The following is a 19,612-nucleotide window of genomic DNA, read 5'->3' as shown; positions in this document are numbered from 1 at the left end:
GCCATGGAAGCTTGCAGGGTGACCTTCGGCCAGCCACTCTCTCTCAACCTAACCTACCTCACAGGGTTGCTGTTGTGAGGTTCCCAAAGTGGGAGAAATTGAGGAGAACTGCAAGGTACAAACATCTTTTTAAAAGGAAATTAACACATGTATTCTTTACCAGGGCTAAACTTAAGGACTCGACTTTTCGGGTAGTAATCAATCCCAGACTGAGCTGAGCCGTCGCGGGTGCTGCAGCGGACCTTTGAGGTCCTGTTCTGGTCCCCTCTCCGGATCACCTTGACGTTTAAGAAAGCAACGCCATCTGGCCCTGGCGGTTCTCGGATCTGGTAGGCGCCTTCTTCAAATTCAATGGTTGGTGCTAGAAAAGTGGAAAGAGAACCACAAAGAAGGCCTGATGTCAGCAGTTTTGTCCATCCACAAGTGAACTTCATAGCATAGATTTATTTTCAAAAGTGAGAAATATTAGCAACAAAATGAACAAAATTAGAACAAAACAATGAAATTCAGCATCCAGAAGAGAACCAACGTTTCCTTGCTGGACAACATCATTTCAATTAACAGCTTTTAGAAAACAGCTTTTAGAAAAAAGAATAACTAAGGGAGGACACAGTAAAGATTTATACAGTTATGCAGTGTAGAGAAAACGGATGTAACACTAGAACTTGGCGATCTATTGAAATTTATTGGCAATAGGTTCAAGACTGGTGAAATAAAGTCCTTCTTCATACAATAGCAGTTAATGTATGGGATTCTCTTCCCCTTGGCTTAGATGGATTTAAAATGGGAGTAAGCCAATTCACCGGCCTATGGATAGCTATTAGCCATGATAAATGGAACCTTCATGTTCAGAGGCAGTATACCTCTGGATACCAGTGTTGGGCATTTTAGGCTTTCATCTCCCTGTCCAGCTTCTGGTCTTCTTGGAAGCCCCTGGCCGCCACAGTTGGAAACCAGATGTTGAATCAGATTGATATTTGTTCTGTCCCAGCTGACCTCTTACAGTGTTATTATTGGTCTCCAAGTTCATGAACCACAACTGTCTTCAAACCTGACCGAAGATAAGGCACCCCAGTGGCCCTGCTGCCATTTTGTTTCCTTCTGACTGCCACAGAACAGTCATGTGCCACGTGGGGAAGGAAATCTGGTGGTTGTTTCTGAGCACTGGCAAACCAGCAGTTGGCTCATGAAACCTGGCCAGGTTACTTCAGAAGAGAAGATGCAAAAGGTAATTGAGAGAGACAAGAAAAATATAGGTCCTGTGTTGATCGCTGGAGTTCAAGGCGGGCATTGGACCCAGAAAAGTTGAAAATCACTAGCCTAAGGGGACTGAAACACACACAAGGTGAGCACTTAGACCGTTTCCTCTTACCATCTTCATCGTTGGCAATTATGATGGCAGCCATATTGTTTTTCCCAATGGTAGCTCCACTCCAGTGGTTTCCAAGGGGGTTGCTTAGATACACCTGGAACTTCTCCTCTGGTTCAAATGCAGAGTCATCATTAATATAGATGGTGCAGTTCTTCACCTAGATCCAAGGAAGTCAGCAGTTAAGGGCTAGAAATCAGTCCGTGCAATTTACCTGAACAGTTCTTGGCTATCTGGGATTATTGTATCAACAGCGATCACAGTCAGAAGACTGAGAGTTTATGTCTAACTTGACAGTAATTTCAGAGGGGTAACCATATTGGTCTGCCGCAGAATAGTTAAGCAGAAGTCCAGCAGCACCTTAGAGTCTGACAACATGTATTACAGCATAAAATTTTGTGAATCAGAGCCCACTTCATCAGATGCATGCAGCACACATCCATAAGAGATATATTTATACTTAAAAGTAAGATTCCCTTACCTTCTCTCCTTTCAGAAAAGTGATGCGTGACTCCTCAGCATTTCTTCTTTCTTCAAAGTCCTCCATGACTTTTGCTGTTTGACTCTGGGTATAACACCTGACAGAGGACTCATAGCTCAGGTCTCCAGTACGGATGATAGGAATGTGCAGGAACCCGTCCTTCTCTTTGGCAGGGTACAGGTCTTTATTAAACTGCATACTTGGTACTGAAGAAGGAACAAGTAACACAACTCCTCAAACCCTGCCCTCTTCAGGCTCCACCCCCAAAATCTCCAGGTATTTCCTGCCCTGGAGATGGCAACTCTACCAGTTACCCATGTGCATGACTAGGGAACCAACGTGTGCAGGAATTTCAAGTGGATCACCTCCCTTAGCTTGCAAGAAAATGTCATGAGTGAAGGTGTCTGAGCTGCATTTAGGTTACAAATCATATGAACACGTGTAGCTGCCTTAAACTGAATCAGACCCTCGGTCCATCAAAATCAGCATTGTAAACTCAGACCAGCAGTGGCTCTCCAGGGTCTCAGGCAGAGATCTTTCACATCACCTACTTGCCTGGTCCCTTTAACTGGAGATGCCGGGGATTGAACCTGGGACATTCTGCATGCCAAGCAGATGCGGATCCACTGATTGTCTTACCGTCCTGGAAGGCGTCATTAATGGCCACCACTGCTTGGGAAGGTTTGGCCAGTTCAGCTCCTTGCGGAGAGCTTAAATAGACCACAAACGTTTCCACCCCTTCGATCACCGGGTACTGTGCATCGTCCAGGATTGTCAAAGTGCAGTACTAATAGAGACAAAAGGAAGACTAAGGATCGATCTCCATAACATACAATACTAGCAAGCCAACATGGTGTAGTGGTTAAGAATGGTGGCTTGGAGCAGTGAACTGGATAACCGAGTTTGATTCCCCCACTCCTCCACATGAGTGGTGGACACAAATCTGGTGAACTGGATTTGTTTCCCCACTCCTACACATGAAGCCAGCTGGGTGGCCTTGGGCTAGTCACAGCTCTCTTAGAGCTCTCTCAGCCCCACCTACCTCACAGGGTGTCTGTTGTGGGGAGGGGAAAGGAAGGTGATTGTAAGCCGGTTTGATTCTTCCTTAAGTGGTAGAGAAAGTCGGCATATAAAAACGAACTCTTCTTCTTCCTCCTCCTCCTCCTCCAACCATGTAGCTTGACCTGAGAGAACTTTTCTGAGCCCCCCTAGGATTGTAGGGAGCAATGCCTTTTGGAACTCCAGCACATTGTTGTGAGAGTATATCCTGCTTATTCCACAGATGGATCAGTGAACAGCCAAAAGAATTCAGATCATGAGATGCCTTGGGTATAGACAAATGCATCAGGCTCCAGGTTCATCAAACTCAGCATTGCTTACCCTGACTAATAGGATCTCAGGTAGACAAAGGTCTTTCCCCAACACCTGCTACTTGACATCTCTTAACTACCCACATGAAGCAGCCTTATACTGAATCACTGGTCCATCAAGGTCAGTATCGTCTACTCAGACTGGCAGCCGCTCTCCAAGGTCTCGGGAGACATTCATCACCTGTTACCTGATCCTTTGAACTGGAGATGTCGGGGATCGAACCTGGGATCTTCTGTATGCCAAGCAAATGTACTACCATTGAACCACGGCCCCTGCCTGAGAGATGCAATGGACCTCTACATGGAAAACTGGTGTTCTACCATTGAGTTATGGGACTGGTTTCCATATGGTCCATCCCAGCTCAAACCGCCTATTCTGAACAGCAGTAGATACAGGGATTCTGGCACCGAAAGGCCTTTTAATTAATTAGAGATGTCAGGTACTGATCCTGGGAACTTCTGTCACCAAAGCAGGTACTCTATGGTCATTTATGCAGGGGAAGTTTGTGTTTGGTTTGCTGCACAATTTTCTGATCTGAATTCTCAAACATCATATGCATGAGGGCTTCCCCCCACCCAAGAAATTCCAGGAGTACCTTGTGATTAACTAGGCATGCTTCTGAGTCCCTCCCCCTGAAAACGCAGCCTTGTTGCAGTTTACTTGGAAGGGGCGGGTCAGCTCTTAAAGGGACTGCTCCCTATTGTCGAAGGCTTTCACGGTCAGAGTTCATCGGTTCTTGTAGTTTATCCGGGCTGTGTGACCGTGGTCTTGGTATTTTCTTTCCTGACGTTTCGCCAGCAGCTGTGGCAGCATCTTCAGAGGAGTAACACTGAAGGACAGTGTCTCTGAAGGACAGAAGACACTGTCCTTCAGTGTTACTCCTCTGAAGATGCCTGCCACAGCTGCTGGCGAAACGTCAGGAAAGAAAATACCAAGACCACGGTCACACAGCCTGGATAACCTACAAGAACCGATGGACTGCTCCCTGTTTGTGCATGGGCATTTGCAGAGCTGGGTATTCCTCCCCTCCTTTCTTCAACAGCTCCCTGCCAAGAGCTGCCTTCCTGCCTTTGCAGCCTCTCTTCGGTTGGTGTCTTCCTACACATTTTGTGAAGGTTTCCACATTCCTGACCCATGGGGTGACATCACATCCCGACGTTTACTAGGCAGACTAAGTTCACTGGTAGTTTGCCAGTGCCTTTTCCAGTCATCTGCCCTTTACCCCCAGCAAGCTGGGTACTCATTTTACCGACCTTGGAAGGATGGAAGGCTGAGTCAACCTTGAGCCGGCTACCTGAAACCAACTTCCGTCGGGATCGAACTCAGGTCCTGAGCAGAGCTTGCAGTACTGCAGCTTACCACTCTGAGCCATGGGGAGGAAAGGAGGGATATAAATGTTTTAATTCTCTGTTGGGGCTCTCACCTTGTGGAATGGCCTCCCTGACAAGGTTAGAAAGGATCCCCTATCCTGGTTTTCCGTAAAGTGTGCAAAACTGAATCGTTCAAGAGGGCTTTTTATATGAAGACAATAGATTCTACGAGCCAAATCCTATTTCATTGTTTATCGATTATCCCATCCTGTTGATTGTATTGACTCACTCTGTGTCATCCGCCTTGAGTCCCAGCGAGACAGACTATAAATAATGTAGATAAACAAACTTGTCTAGCTGCGCCCAGAATACCAACCATTCTGGGAAAACAAGACACACAGCCCAATACCTCTTCGGTTCTGCCTGGACGGAAGTCCACCTTCTTGGAGCTGGGGATGTAATCAATCCCTGGAGTGGCGGAGGGTGGATCTGAAATTCGAGTAGCACACCACACTGAGGTGGGGGTGGACAGATCTGGTCCATGCCTGGTCACTGGGATTTCAATAATCCCTACCAAAAAAGAACACAAACACACACAAAGGAACATTTGGCACTCTCTTTAGCGTAACTACATTTATGTGCTTTGCAAAGGCAACTTAAAAATACACAATGCTCTAGGGATGCTCTAGGCTGATCCTGCATTAAGCAGAAGGTTGGACTAGATGGCCTGTATGGCCCCTTCCAACTCTATGATTCTATAATGCCTCTCAATATCCTAAAAACAGAGCGAGCAGGAAAGAATTCTGACATCTTACCTGCATCTTCACTGACCGTAAAAGTAGCATTTCCAAGAGACACTGTAGAGGCATCGTTGGGCCCGCTGATCATAACCTTGGCCGACGCTATGCTCCCAATGCGTGCATTCTCCGATGTGTCAGCCAGCGCGATTTCAAACTCTTCCTCCTCTTCGTACACGCTGTCGTCAATCAGTTTCACATCACAGGTTGTCATGGTTACACCAGGGCCCAGCACAACGCGGTTCTCGTTGGACATTCCTCTAGACTTAAAGTCCGAACCGGACTCCAGCGCATGCGCACTGCTGCCTTTGGCGCTTCTGGGGACTGTGTAGCAAACTGCAGATACACTGCTGCTGGAGTCTCCTGCAACAAAGTGAAGAAATGAGCTGTAGTACAACGTTTTTTTTCTAGAAGTCACCCTTCTTGACAGCCAGGGTGGTGCAATGTTTAGTATGTTGGACTAAACTCTGGGAATCTTGGGTTCAGATTCCACCCCGCTCTCCTTTGGGTTACCTTGGACTGGTCACACTCTCAGCTTAACCTACCTTACAGGGTTGTTGAGAAGATAAAATGGGGTATGGAGAACATGTATGATGCCCTGAGCTTCTTGGAAGAAGAGGAGGAGGAGAAGAGGAAGAGGAGGAAAAGGAAGAAGAAGTTGGTTTTATATGCCGACTTTATCTACCACTTAAGGAAGAATCCAACCAGCTTACAATCACCTTCCCTTCCCCTCCCCTCCCCACAACAGACACCCTGTGAGGTAGGCGGGGCTGAGAGAGTGTGACTAGCCCAAGGTCACCCAGCTGGCTTCATGTGGAGGAGTGGGGAAACAAATCCAGTTCACCAGATTAGCCTCTGCCACTCACGTGGAGGAGTGGGGAATCAAACCCGGTTCTCCAGATCAGAGTCCACAGCTCCGAACCACAGCTCTTAACCACTACACCACGCTGGTACCACGTGATGTGGTTCTTGTGAGCCCTAATACAACAAACCTTTCCTTTCAATGGGGGCAGAGAGGATGCCGGCACTCTCGCTGACGTGGTAAACCTTCTTGTCAAACTGTATGGTGGGTTCATCTTCCGTATCACTGATGAAGACCTTGGCAGCAGTGACCCTCCCAAGCAAGGCATAGGCCGGCATGCTCAGCTCCACCGTGAAGCTCTCCGTGTTTTCAAAGACGTTGTCGTCATTGATAGCAATGGTGCAGGATTTAGTGTCCTCCCGCTCGTCAAACTGTACCTGTGTGGTGGGGGGCAGTAGCACGCATGAACACATGAAGCTGTCTTAAACTGAATCAGACCCTTGGTCCAACAAAGTCAGTATTGTCTTTTCAGACTGGCAGTGGGCTCTCCAGGTAGGGTTGCCAACTCTGGGTTGAAAAATACCTGGAGATTTTGTGGGTGGAGCCTGAGAAGGGTGGGGTTTGGAGAGGGGAGGGACTTCAATGCCATAGAGACCTATTGCCAAAGCGGCCATTTCCTCCAGGGGAACTGATCTCTACCGGCTGGAGATCAGTTGTAATAGCAGCAGATCTCCAGCTAGTACCCAGAGGTTGGCAACCCTATGTCCAGGGTCTCAGGTTGTGGTCTTTCACATTGCCTTTTGACATAAAGAGCGATAGAGTTTTAAAGTTTCTGGGTAGGATTTAAATTTTTAGTATTTGTCAAGGAGAATTTCAAATTGTAAATTTGTTTATAGGTTTACAGGTTATGTTTATCCTGCAGTTTGTGTTTGGTATATACTATGTTTGTTGGCAGTTGCTACATGAATTTGGTTGTATACTGATCTTATTCCTTTTGTTTATTCCCTGTACCTGTTTTTGTGCTGGCCGTGGACCGTAATAAAGTTTTAAATGTAATGTAATGTAATACCGTCTGGAGATCAGTTGTAATAGCAGATCTCCAGCTAGGACCCAGAGGTTGGTGACCCTATCTCCAGGGTCTCAGGTGGAGGTCTTTCACATCCCCTACTTCCTGATCCTTTTAAACTGGAGGTGCCGGGGATTGAACCTGAGACCTTCTGCATGCAAAACAGAAGCTCTTCCACCCAGCCACAGCCACTCCCCCTTTGTCCTGCCTGCATATACAGAGTATAAGCAGGCCTTTCAGAAGCAGTGTGCACCAGGCCGTGTTATGATGCCAGCTTCAGACCTGCAGAAAGCATTATTATTGGGTACCATCTCCAGTGGGGCATTATCCAAGAATGGTGATTGTTGCAGGGCGGCATGAGTTGATCCCCCCCCCCCACCTCTGAACGTAACCACTCTTAAATCACCCCATGTGGCCCTTTTAACCTTAGTCCAATCCCACCCTTCCTCCAATTTAGGCACATCTGACCCAAGAAATAAGGCAAACCAATGACTGCTCTCTTTAAATATTTGAAGGGCTGTAACTTAGAGGAGGGCAGGGAGATGTTCCTGTTGGCAGCAGAGGATAAGACTCCCAATAATGCTATCTCCCCTTAGCCTGCTACGGAGCGCACAATCTTATTTTTCTGAACCCACCTGGCCCGCGTGCTCCACATAGTCCTGTTCTCCTGGCTGCAAGCTCGATCTGGAAGTGGCCGTCCCCTGCTCGGTACGGCAGAGGATGATAGCGTATTGTTTAAGGTTCCCGGTCCTCTTCACGGTTACGCTGACAGAGCCTGCCTTTTCACTGACGTTGTAGCTGGAAACAGAGAGAGAGAAAACCAAGTATTCTTGAGTCTCAGCTAAGGTACGATCTGGAGTAGTGGAGCCCTGAGCTGAACGGCCTTGACTAGCCTGATCTGGGAAGCTAAGCAAAGTTGCCCTGGTTAGTAGTTGGATGGGAGATCACCAAGGATGATCCATGGTTGTTACACAGAGGCAACGGCAAATCATATCTGTTCGCCTCTTGCCTTGAAAACCCTACAGAGTTGTCGTAAGAAGAAAAAGAGGGTTGGTTTTTATATGCCGATTTTCTCTATCTTTTAAGGAGAATCAAACTGGCTTACAATCTCCTTCCCTTCCTCTCCTCACAACAAGCACCTTGGGAGGTAGGTGAGGCTGAGAGAGCTCAACGAGAACTGTGAGTAGCTCAAGGTCACCCAGCAGGCTTCATGGGTAGGAGTGGGGAAACCAACGAGGTTCACCAGACTAGATTCTGCCGCTCATGTGGAAGAGTGGAGAATCAAACCCAGTTCACCAGATTAGAGTCTGCCTCTCATGTGGAAGAGTGGGGAATCAAGCCTGGTTCACCAGATTAGAGTCTGCCACTCATGTGGAGGAGTGGGGAATCAAACCCGGTTCTCCAGATTAGAGTCCGCCGCTCATGTGGAGGAGTGGGGAATCAAACCCAGTTCTCCAGATCAGAGTCCACTGATCTAAACCACTACACCATGCTGCAACTATACAGCACTTTCCACCACTAGAGTACTGGAATGTACTGAAACCAGATGGAAGGAGTCCCTGAAGCTCAGAGGTGACCTGCAGCTGTTTGCACTTTTAGCATAGAAGTGTAACGTGCATTAATTTACAGTTGTCAGCATCAAGGAATGGTGGGTGAAAACCATCACTGTTTGAGATGCTTACCTGGTGTGCTGAAAACTAATAAGAGACCACTGGATATGGAAGACATTGTCAGTGACCATGCTGGGTTTGCTGTCCTTCACCAGGAAGTAAAAACTGTCCTCTGTCTCTTGAGCCTTCTCCTCATGCAACACATATTGGATCAGTCCCAGGTTCACCTCCTCTGTAGGGAAGAGACCCGTCAACAAACTATTCCAGAAATTATAGAACTATTTCTCCAGTGCGTAACAACCTTGTCGACTCAGGTTCTGGACCCAAATATTAGTGGGTATGGCTTAGAATTCATACCGACTGTCAGAAGAAATCAAGAACCACCGGTGCGACAATGAAACGGCCTTGACTGCTATTGCTTGGAAACAGCTCCCCAATCCCTAGGCTAGTTTATTTATATTTGCTTTAAAAGAACCATCAGATTAAAGAACAGGTAATGTTGGCAAAGATTTCAGTCCCTGTCTGATAGGGTTTCCAGGTCCCTCTTCGCCTCCGGTGGGAGGTTTTTGAGGAGGGCAGGGTTTGGGGAGTGACTTCAATGCCATAGAGTTCAATGGCCGAAGTGACCATTTTCTCCAGGTGAACTGATCTGTATCAGCTGGAGATCAGTTGTAATAGCACAAGATCTCCAGCTAGTACCTGGAGGTTGGCAACCCTACTGTCTGGGAAGTTCTTAGATCTGAGTTTATATCTCAGTCTGCTTAGGGTTGCCAGGCCGTCTGCTAAGGTGGGAAGCTTCCTGCTGGCATCCCTTGCTGCCTACCACTAAGAGGGAAAAAAGACAGTGTCATGTGTGTCATCATGTCACTTCCAGGGAGAACCCAGAAACGATGCTGGGTAGCTCTAGGAATCGCTGGAAATTCTATGATAAACCATATGATTTCCCAGTGATTCCTAGAGCTACCCAATGTCACTTCTGGATTTTCCTGGAAATGATGTTATGGGACATGCAAAGCTGCCCCCTCCATGTCTCTGCCCCCCAAGCTCCCACTGGTTGGCTAGACATGGCCTGGCAACCCCAAGTCTGCTGTTCAGATTATACGAGTGTTGCAGAACGTAGATAATGGAAATGGGAAGTTCTAACAGGTGAGACCATTTCACTGTAACCCTTCAAGTGCAGACAACTCCCATGTCAAGGAAGAACAGGACAGGACTGAAAATATGCACAAAAATGGCAAATGCACTTCAGCTGTGCTTCCCTACCTTGTGTAAATGTAGTCACGGGTGTTCCTGGTTGCAGCTTCTTCTCCACGTAGCCGTGTTTGGGCCCTGTTGTGATCTCATAGATCAGCTGCTTGTCTTCCGTATCAGGATCCACAGTCAACAGCTCTTTCTTGGTGATCAGGTTTTTGGGCTACATTGAAGACACGATGCCAAAGTAAGTGAAACACAGTGCATTCCTGAGCTGCTGGTGTGCAGGGACGGCAGGGAAGAGGAGTGGACGCGCCGCCTCCTAACCCGTTTCCCACACGCTGCCAGGACAAAAAAAGCCTTTAAAAGGCTTTTTTCCATTTTCTATGAGGCTAAAAGCTCCACTGAAAACAGTGAGACTGCGCCTTCTAAAAAGCAGGCGCAGCAATGTTGTCCTGGCCGCTGGCGTCCAGGGCTGAAAGGGCATAGGGAGCAGCCTAATGGCAGCTCCACCCTCCGGAACGGCCCCAGGGATGCCGGCGTGGGCCTCTACGCCAGCAAGATGCCAGCGGAAGCCCCCACCAGCGTCTTGGGGTGGTCGAAGACTGGCGTCCAGCCCTCCACACCGGCATTGGGGCCACTAACGCCAGTGTAAGAGGCCTGGGCGCCGGAGGCCCAGATGCCAGCTCAGCTCCTTCCTGGCCTCCTAAGGGCTTTCGCCTTGGAGGCTCACGAATGCACTGTTAGGGTAGAACCAGAAGTCATTCTACAGCTGTATCCTAACAGGAGCAGGTTATCCCACTGGCCTTCACTTGCAATCTGTGTGTCCCTGAAGGATTTAAGAAGCCTGCCTCTGATGACTACACTTCCCAGAATGCTCAAGCAGAAAAGTTGAAGAATGAAGAGCTTTGCACAAAGGGGGAGAGGAATTGGAGCACTAGAAGAGTTTAAAAATCAGGGCTTCGTTGTTTAGTTAATTAATCAGGCAGAACGGATTGATTAAAATTCTTGATTTAGTGAAAGTGGTGTCTCTGCTCTGGTTAACTGGGTAGACAATTTTTTAAAAACTGTAAATTATTTTTAATTCAAGTAATAGTACTAAAAGGAGCTCCGTGGTGCAGAGTGGTCAGCTGCAGTATTGCAGTCCAAGCTCTGCTCACGACCTGAGTTCGATCCCAAAGGAAGTCAGTTTCAGGTAGCCGGCTCAAGATTGACTCAGCCTTCCATCCTTCTGAGGTGGGTCAAATGAGTACCCAGCTTGCTGGGGGTAAAGGGAAGACAACTGGCGAAGGCAATGGCAAACCACCCCATAAACTAAGTCTGCCTAGTAAACGTCGGGATGTGACGTCACCCCATGGGTCAGGAATGACCCGGTGCTTGCACAGGGGACAACGGAGTTGCACTTACCTGTAACTGCTGTTCATCCAGTGTCTTCTGTGCAGTCCCACATGGGACTACACAGAAGACAAGCAGATGAACTTTACCTTTACTAGTACTAAAATTTCAGCAAAGAGGTATTGGTCTTAAAAGAGGCATTCTTCCCTCAAACAGGCTCTTCCACTGAGCCACAACCCTTTCCCCTATCCTGCCGCCGGTCAAGAGTGGCCCCTCACGGGAGAAAACAGGGCCTGAGGCAGATGCAGGACCATGCACAAACATCCCTTAGGCTATCCATGTCCACAAGCCATTTATTGCTACCAGGAGACAGCCACTTAACACCAAGGAGTGTTGTTGCTACTGTCGGCAGCAGAAGAACACCTTCTCATGCTCAATGCCCCCGGGTGGACAATCTGTCTTGAATTCCACAGGTTTTTTAATTGGCGATGGAGGGATTACTTGATTAATCACTGCAATTAATCAACGGAGACGTCTCACTTTAGGGATGTGAATGCCAATAGCAGCAGAGTAAGACATTGGACTGTGCTTGTCTATGGAGTGCCCCGTGGAGTGGGAGTTATGCAAACAGCAGTTTAAGATAGATGGCTTGGTTTAGCCACAGCTGCTGATGCAACATGGAACACAACCTTGCTCCATCCATCATTTTGGCTGGCTGGAAAGAAAACAACAACAAGAACTCCCTTTTCCATAAGAGGTTCTTACTTTAGCCCTGACTTTTCCTTGCCAATACCCCACGGCGAGATTTATGCATTTCATGCCTCGGAGACTCAGGCCGACAGGCCACGGCGGCGTGAAAAGTCCTGCATACTTATGTCTTAGAGTAACTGGAAGTGTTAAGTACAGATGCTGCAGAAACAGGAGGGAGCGGCTTCTTCTTCAGTTCTCTGAATATTTTTACCAGGAGTAGCGCTGCTGCTTTTAATCCTGGATTGACTTGGGACAAAGACGAGCACTTCTTCATCCCTGACCCCTCGAGTTCAAAACTGCAGCTCTATTTTTATAAGCACAGAGTCCACCCTTCCAAATTTTGTGAGGAGGAGCTGACGGAAGAAGAAGAGTTGGTTTTTATATGCCAACTTTCTCTACCTTTTAAGGCGAATCAAACCGGCTTACAGTCACCTTCCCTTCCTCTCCCCACAGCAGACACCTTGTGAGCTAGGTGAGGCTGAGAGAGCACTTAGAGAACTGTGACTAGCCCAAGGTCAGCCAGCTGGCTTCATGTGGAGGAGTGGGGAATTAAACCCAGTTCTCCAGATTAGAGTCTGCCACTCTTAACCACTATACCATATTGGCACAGGTTGGAACCATGGACACTGTTATGTCTAGTTTGGCCCTGAATAAGAACCAGACACACCAAGAGTGACCACGTGGTCATTCTGGCATATGCTGTGTGCCCTAAGATAAGCAAATGCATTGCAATCCTCCACTTCAAAAAATGATTTCCAATGTGGTTCTGGGAACTGAACAAGTTGCCTCATTTCCTGTTCTGCATCTTCTGACATAGGTTGGGTGGCCTCTCGATATATGTTCAACCATTCGTGCATCCACTCATCCATCATCAACCTCCCTGTCTGTATAAAGAATCGACTGGATCCCATGGATCTTTTCTGCTAACACTGGTGCTTCCCTCTGGCCCAAACATCCTTCCCCTGCTGCAAGAGGCTAAGCCAGGGGTGTCGAACTCAATTGCTACGAGGGCCAGTTATGACATAAATGTCACTTGGTCGGGCTGGGCCATGCCTTGCCAGCCCACACCGAGTGTGTGTGTGTGTGTGTGTGTGTGTGTGTGTGTGTGTGTGGCTGCCTCGGCTGGCTCATGGGCCTGATAAGAGCTCTCAAGGGGCCGGATGCGGCCCCCGGGCCTTACGTTTGACACCTCTGGGCTAAGCCATAGAGAAACATCAACGTCAGTGGAACAGATCCACAGGGTCCAACACGGTAACGACCTGACTTTAAAACAAACCCAGCGTTAAATCCTACCTTGCCGTCCATGTATTCCAGCCACTGGAGGCCCAGGTTAGTGACAATTCTTGGGGTCCCATCATCCACAGGAAGGATTTCCACTCTGAACCACTGGGGCACAGCGGTCACAATCTGAGAAAACATCCACCAAAAGAGGCATCTGTGGTCATTTATGCCTGGGAGTTTTTACCTCAGGTTCGTTGCTCGCTGGACCCACACCTTCCTGTTGGGAACCTCTGTACCAGCAGTCTTCAAGCTCAAATCAAGTCCCCGCCTCTTGAAATGCTGCTTTGTAATTGGCTTACTTCGCAGGGCTTACTGTGAAAGAAAATTCCCCCACCCAAACCCAATCACTGCATAAAAAAGCATTTTAAGAACAAAAAAACAAAAAACGGAGCAATCTGAAAGGAAAGCGGGGGTGGGGGGAGAAATCCAGGTCTCGGTTTTTAAAAGCCTTTCTTTTGCTCAGAAAGAGCCCCAAGGAAGCAGGAAGCATTTGAATCCCTGCCTCTTTACACACTGCTTTGTGACTGGCTGTGAGAGAAAGCAAGCTTCTGTGTCCAGTGCTTTGCCTTCTGCTGGAGATTTCAGCCGGGCTGAGCTCAGGGGAGAGAGAAGAGTCGGGTTAACAGAGGAATGGGAAGACCTAGACATTGCGAGGGCTGGCAGCGAGGTCATCTCTAATGGACGGAAAACTCATGCAGAACTCCAAGGAACAACCGAGTCAGACAGGGGGCGAACATGAGTCCAAGTACCCATGCATAAATGACCTGTGTCTATGCCTTACAATCAACGTCTCATCATCACCATTTATGCAGAATCAGTGTTAGCACACAGTGATCTTTCCCATCTTGATTCCAGTTCTAAACAAGCCTTTGAGGAAGAGGAGGCTTTTAATTCCATTCTACAGACGGAGAAGGAAGGTCAAAGCATAGCACCTTGCTCAAGGTTGACTCAGCCTTCGGCTTCCGGTGCTGACGCTGGGCTGAATGCCACGTCCTCCCAGGGGCTCCTGGGGGGAATCCAAGTTTGCGTGTAATTTGGGGTGTTTTACTGCACCCCAATCCAGCCCTTGCAAGTGGGCTGGGAAGCAGGAATTCCCTGCAGCCATATATGCGGTTTGATCTCCTGAATACTCCGAGGGAGCTTTATTAAGTCCCCCGGAGTTTCAGACGTTTGATCCCGTGGGCACGAAGGGATTGAAATCGCCAGCGCGCAACTTCGGCATTAGACTCTACCCTCCAGCACCTTATAAACATCATAAGGACTACATCAAGATTAAAACCTCACCTCCAGACGCCCAAGTGAGTAGATAAGAATCCTTCGCTTTTCACTGGCGTTATCGAATAACAGGAGGTTGAAGAAAATATTCCTGGTAATCGTTTTCCTCCCTTAATTGAACTGGATGATTTTGCTGCATGAGATCCATCAGACAAAGCAGCAGGAGCCTTATCAAACTGATCAACTTAAACTAAAACAACGAGCTTGAATGATTGACGTAAGATCTGCCAATCCGACGCATTCTTAAAGGAAGGGGAGGGAGAAACCTTTGAGAATTTGCTCAGGGCAAAAAAGGTCCTCCAGCCACGTTTTACAACAAAGAGGATTTCTTGGCCGGAAGACTCTGTGCTTCATTCAATATCCCTCTCTATTGTTCTACAAGCAAATCAACAGGAAGAAGGTCGTAGGACCGGAAACTCGTCTTACTCGTGTTACACCAAAACCATTCCTGAAGGTAACAACCATAGAGAAGAGACGATAGAAGGTCCGCGATGAGGCAACTCCTGGAATACTTCCTGGTTCTGCCGATCTAGAGCGTCTGGTAAAACTCGTTGGTATTTTCAACTTTAAAAAGTTATTTTAAGCCTAAATACTCATTTCTTCAACCCGAAAAAGATATTAAGCTGGTCAATGAAATATTCTCTATCAACTACATGTAATGGACTCCTGCTAGATGACCATCAATTTCTTAATTAAGTTACATATGTAAATGTCTGGAACCTCTCCCTGATCTGGCTAAATTCATAGCCCTGCCTTTATGAAATTAAAGGAAACTTTACAGAATTTAACCATGGAAAAAAAAGTACAGGACATGCTTGCTAAACATTCTGAGGCGACAATTAAACAATTAAAACAGATATCAACACAGATGGCTCAACTGATTTCAATGATGATGACTCTTGACCAATCATCACAGGTATGTAATCAGAAGTTGGATCTGGTTACAGAAGACATAAAAATCATGAAAATTCAAATGATGGCCACAAATACAGACATACAAGTAATGGATTCTTCTGTCCAAAAAGTCATGGAAGAATACAAGGATACAAAGAAGAAGACAGAAGTCCAAGAAGGTAACCAGCTGGTGACAAAGAGATCAGACATACAAGAAATGGACTTTTCATCTAAAAAAGTCATGGAAGGACGTGTGGATATAAGGAAGAAGAGAGTAGGTCAAGGAAAACAGATTGAAGCCATGATGGAGATGAAGCCCAGAAAGAATTATTTTTGGATACGCAGCCTGCCTGAGGAAATGAGAGAAAATAAAGAAATCCTGTTCCCATACCTGACTGACTTATTTCAGTTGCAGAAGGAAGTATTAGACCATGGTTAAAGGACTGATTTAAATATGATTGCTGGATTGGAAGGCTTTGACAGTGTGGATGGGTGGCATGGCTATTAACGATGGAGTGGAATTAAGATTTAGACATCATTTTGAGATTATGTAAACAAGTCCTCCTTATATAGACTATCAATGTGATATAAAGGTATACTGGAATTTTATAAGGGGTGGACTTGTGATATGGATTTGGGATATGATTTACAATGAAATAAGATCGATTAAACAGGAAATATCCCTAAAATATTGGAGAGGATGTTGTTTAGTATGATTAAATTTATGTTATAATGGCTGCAAGATTATTTTATGCAGCCAAATGGAAAGGGACAAAGGTTTCAGAATAAAGGGATTAAATCATTTAAATGTTAGAACTGGTGGAGTTGGAGAGATTAGGGAAAAGGGGAGAATTGAAGGAATCATTGTGATAATGTATAAGATCTGGGGAAAATGGAAGGTTACTTTTTACTCTGATCCAGAATGTAAAATTTTATATAACATGAAACTTTAGAATGAGATGAATACTAGGATCAGAATATGTTAACGAAGGAAAATAACATTTCATTAAGAGGTAGATGGAGGTGATGGGGAAGTCGATTTATTTTTATGTTTAATGGTAATCAAGACAACAATTAATGTAATTGTGATTTTGATATTATTTTTACATTGTTGTTAAAATTATGAAGAATTTATAGTTTTAAAAAACCAATAAAAATTTATTTAAAAAAAAAAAAAAAAGGTTGACTCAGCCTTCCATCCTTCCGAGGTCGGTAAAATGAGTATCCAGCTTGCTGGGGGTAAAGTGTAGATGACTGGGGGAGTAAATGGCAAACCACCCCATAAACATAGTCTGCCTAGTAAACATCGTGATGTGACATCACTCCATGGGTCAGTAATGACCCAGTGCATACACTGGGGGCTACCTTTACTGGCTAATCTGACGCCCTTCTCTCTGTTAGTGTTTTGTGGTTACACTGCATTCTTCAGTTTGCAAAGGGCTTCCCAAATCTGTATGGTATTCTACGTGCAAGAACTCAGTATTATTCCCATTTTTACAGATGAAGGAGCTGAGGTAATGTTTTGCCTGAGGCTGTACAGTGACTCTGTGGGAAAATGTCAGGTGGGTAGCCTTGTTGGTCTGAAGTCAAACCAGGATCATGGTCTGAATTTGGGTTATTAACTACAATTGGTTTTTGCTAGGATTTCACATAATGTCTGATACAGGCTCAATCCTTTGCGCTTTCCCTGGCTCCCATGATGCTTAGCCAGAGAATAAACCAGCATTTGTTGAGGCAAACCAGGATTCATGTTACTGCCTGTGAGCCAAATCCTGGTTTCACAAAACTAACCACAGGCTTTGATCCAGTGATGCATGAGTGGAAAGGAAAATGTATTTAGAGCAGTTCGGCTCACGGAAGGACTGCTGCAGCAGGATAATTTTTAACAAAACAGCGATGTGCAGATGGCGCGATGGAATGTAAGGTGGTTTGCATGATTTTATTTGATTTGCTTCTGAAATTTTATCAGAGGAAAGACCGTGTGCAATGCATGCATGGGAAAGAAACGGAGGGTACAATTGCTTTCACTTAGTGCAAGCAGACAGGGAGGAGTGATTTTAGTAACTCCAAATGAGAGTTAAAATAAACTGTGATCTCACAGACATTCAGCAAAAATTACCACATTCCACGTGACAATCCTGTGTCGCTAATGGAAATGATGTGCAACTGCCACTAGGGAACATGATTATTATGACTCTCCCACAGGGTTGCCAACCTCCAGGTGGTACCTGGAGATCTCCTGTTATTACAACTGATCTCCAACCGATAGAGATCAGTTCCCCTGGATAAAATGGCTGCTTTGGAGGATGGATTCTATGGCATTATGTCCCCCTGAGGCCCCCCCTCACACAAGCCCACCCTCCCCAGGCTCCACCCCCAAAATCTCCAGGCATTTCCCAACCCAGATCTGGCAACCATACTCCCACTCTCCTGCCACAGCCTATTCTGCCAAAGTTTGAAGAGGGAAATGCCACAGAAAATGGAAAGGAATCACCCACATAACACAGACTTTTCCTTATTCTCCATTGCCAGAACAAAATTTAGTTTGTGCCTATGGCAACATAGTGTGAGAATCTTCTTAGCCTCTTTAGTAGTATTTTTGCCAACAAACTGTACTAATGCTAGAGAATTATGTGGTACAGCTCTCACTGGACTGTTCCACTTTAACTGCAGGAGGGGAGGGCACATTTTCAAATGCTCCCTCACAATTTATTTTTTAAAATCTCCCAGCATATAGAAAGCTAGAAAGTCAAGGAGAAAATTCATACGCTAGCCTTCTCTTTGGCATTACAGCTTTCAATTACAGCATGATTAAAGACCAACAATGTTTTTGAAAGGTAAACGTTTTCGAGCATCAGTGCTCCCTTCACCAGAGCTTTGACTCTCATAAGCTAATAACTTGGAAAAACGTTGTTGGTCTTTACAGTGCTACTGGACTCAAATCTAGCTCTTCTACTACAGACCAAGACGGCCACCCACCTGAAACTACATTTCTATGAGGAAGGAGACTTTTATTTCATGGAGAAGCAATTAAGCGCCCCATCCCACTCCTGAAGCAACCCAGTCCAGGAGAAATTGTATTCTGCAACTCTGTTTTACATGTTGATTGGCTCTGGCTGGAATGTAAAACCGCCATTTTATTTTTGTTATCACTACCAACCTCTTTTCCCTCCTCCTCCACAACAAAAAAGGGGTTGGTTCCATCAGATGTTTTGAAGGTGAAGTGGTCATTCAGTGAGTTGCTGCCATCATGACTGTAACTGATCCGGTTCTGGTAGATGTCCTCCATCGTGAAAGCATGGGTTGGGCGATAATGGTGCCCATCACTGGTACGCTCTATCAAGCCATGGTGTGGGGGCTGTACGATGGAGAATGTGATGGTTTTGGCCTATCACACCGAAAAGGAACATGTGAGAAGGTGACAGTGGAATGGAAAAAGAGCTGCAGCCATCAATATTCTTGAAAATCCTTCCAAAGTCAACGCGAGTCCATCCCAAACACTTGAGTTCTGGACTACTATTTCAAAAGCTTCAGTGGAGTTGATTCTCTTTTTGCAAGCTAGTAATTGACCCTATGAATCAGCCCTCCCATGATTTCTGGTATTCTCTTCACATAACATGCAAACACCTTACAGAATTCACCATGTCATGGTGATGGCCACTCTCATTTAGATGGCCTTCAAACAGGTTAAACAAATCCACGGAGGCTATGTCAATCAATAGGTATTAGCTATGATAGCTAAATAGATAGCTGGTATATCTCTGAGAAGAAGAAGAAGAAGAAGAGTTGGTTTTTATATGCTGACTTTCTCTACTATTTAAGGAAGAATCAAACTGGCTTACAATCACCTTCCCTTCCCCTCCCCACAACAGACACCCTGTGAGGTGATTGGGGCTGAAAGAGCTCTAAGACAGCTGTGACTAGCCCAAGGTCACCCAGCTGGCTTCATGTGTAGGAGAGGGGAAACCAACCCGGTTCACCAGATGAGCCTCCGCTGCTCATGTGGAGGAGTGGGGAATCAAACCCGGTTCTCCAGATTAGAGTCCACAGCTCCTAACCACAGCTCTTAACCACTACCCC

The 19,612-nt window shown here is 46.2% G+C and overlaps 1 protein-coding gene across 1 annotated transcript in view; it reads right to left on the bottom strand.

Moving 5' to 3' along the window:
* The window catches only part of FRAS1 (Fraser extracellular matrix complex subunit 1), a 194,351-nt gene that overhangs the window by 22,520 nt on the left and 152,219 nt on the right, over positions 1–19,612 (bottom strand). Inside the window, 12 exon segments of the mRNA XM_056855545.1 lie at positions 161–361; positions 1,373–1,529; positions 1,851–2,056; positions 2,490–2,637; positions 4,941–5,101; positions 5,347–5,691; positions 6,321–6,567; positions 7,832–7,994; positions 8,879–9,038; positions 10,070–10,220; positions 13,376–13,489; positions 18,693–18,920. Of these exon segments, the coding sequence (XP_056711523.1) occupies positions 161–361; positions 1,373–1,529; positions 1,851–2,056; positions 2,490–2,637; positions 4,941–5,101; positions 5,347–5,691; positions 6,321–6,567; positions 7,832–7,994; positions 8,879–9,038; positions 10,070–10,220; positions 13,376–13,489; positions 18,693–18,920 (2,281 nt within the window).

Source organism: Euleptes europaea, chromosome 9 (assembly GCF_029931775.1).
Source record: "Euleptes europaea isolate rEulEur1 chromosome 9, rEulEur1.hap1, whole genome shotgun sequence".
Taxonomy (NCBI): domain Eukaryota; kingdom Metazoa; phylum Chordata; class Lepidosauria; order Squamata; family Sphaerodactylidae; genus Euleptes; species Euleptes europaea.
Note: the sequence above shows the minus strand (reverse complement) of the source record. Positions and strands in the feature narration are given on the sequence as shown.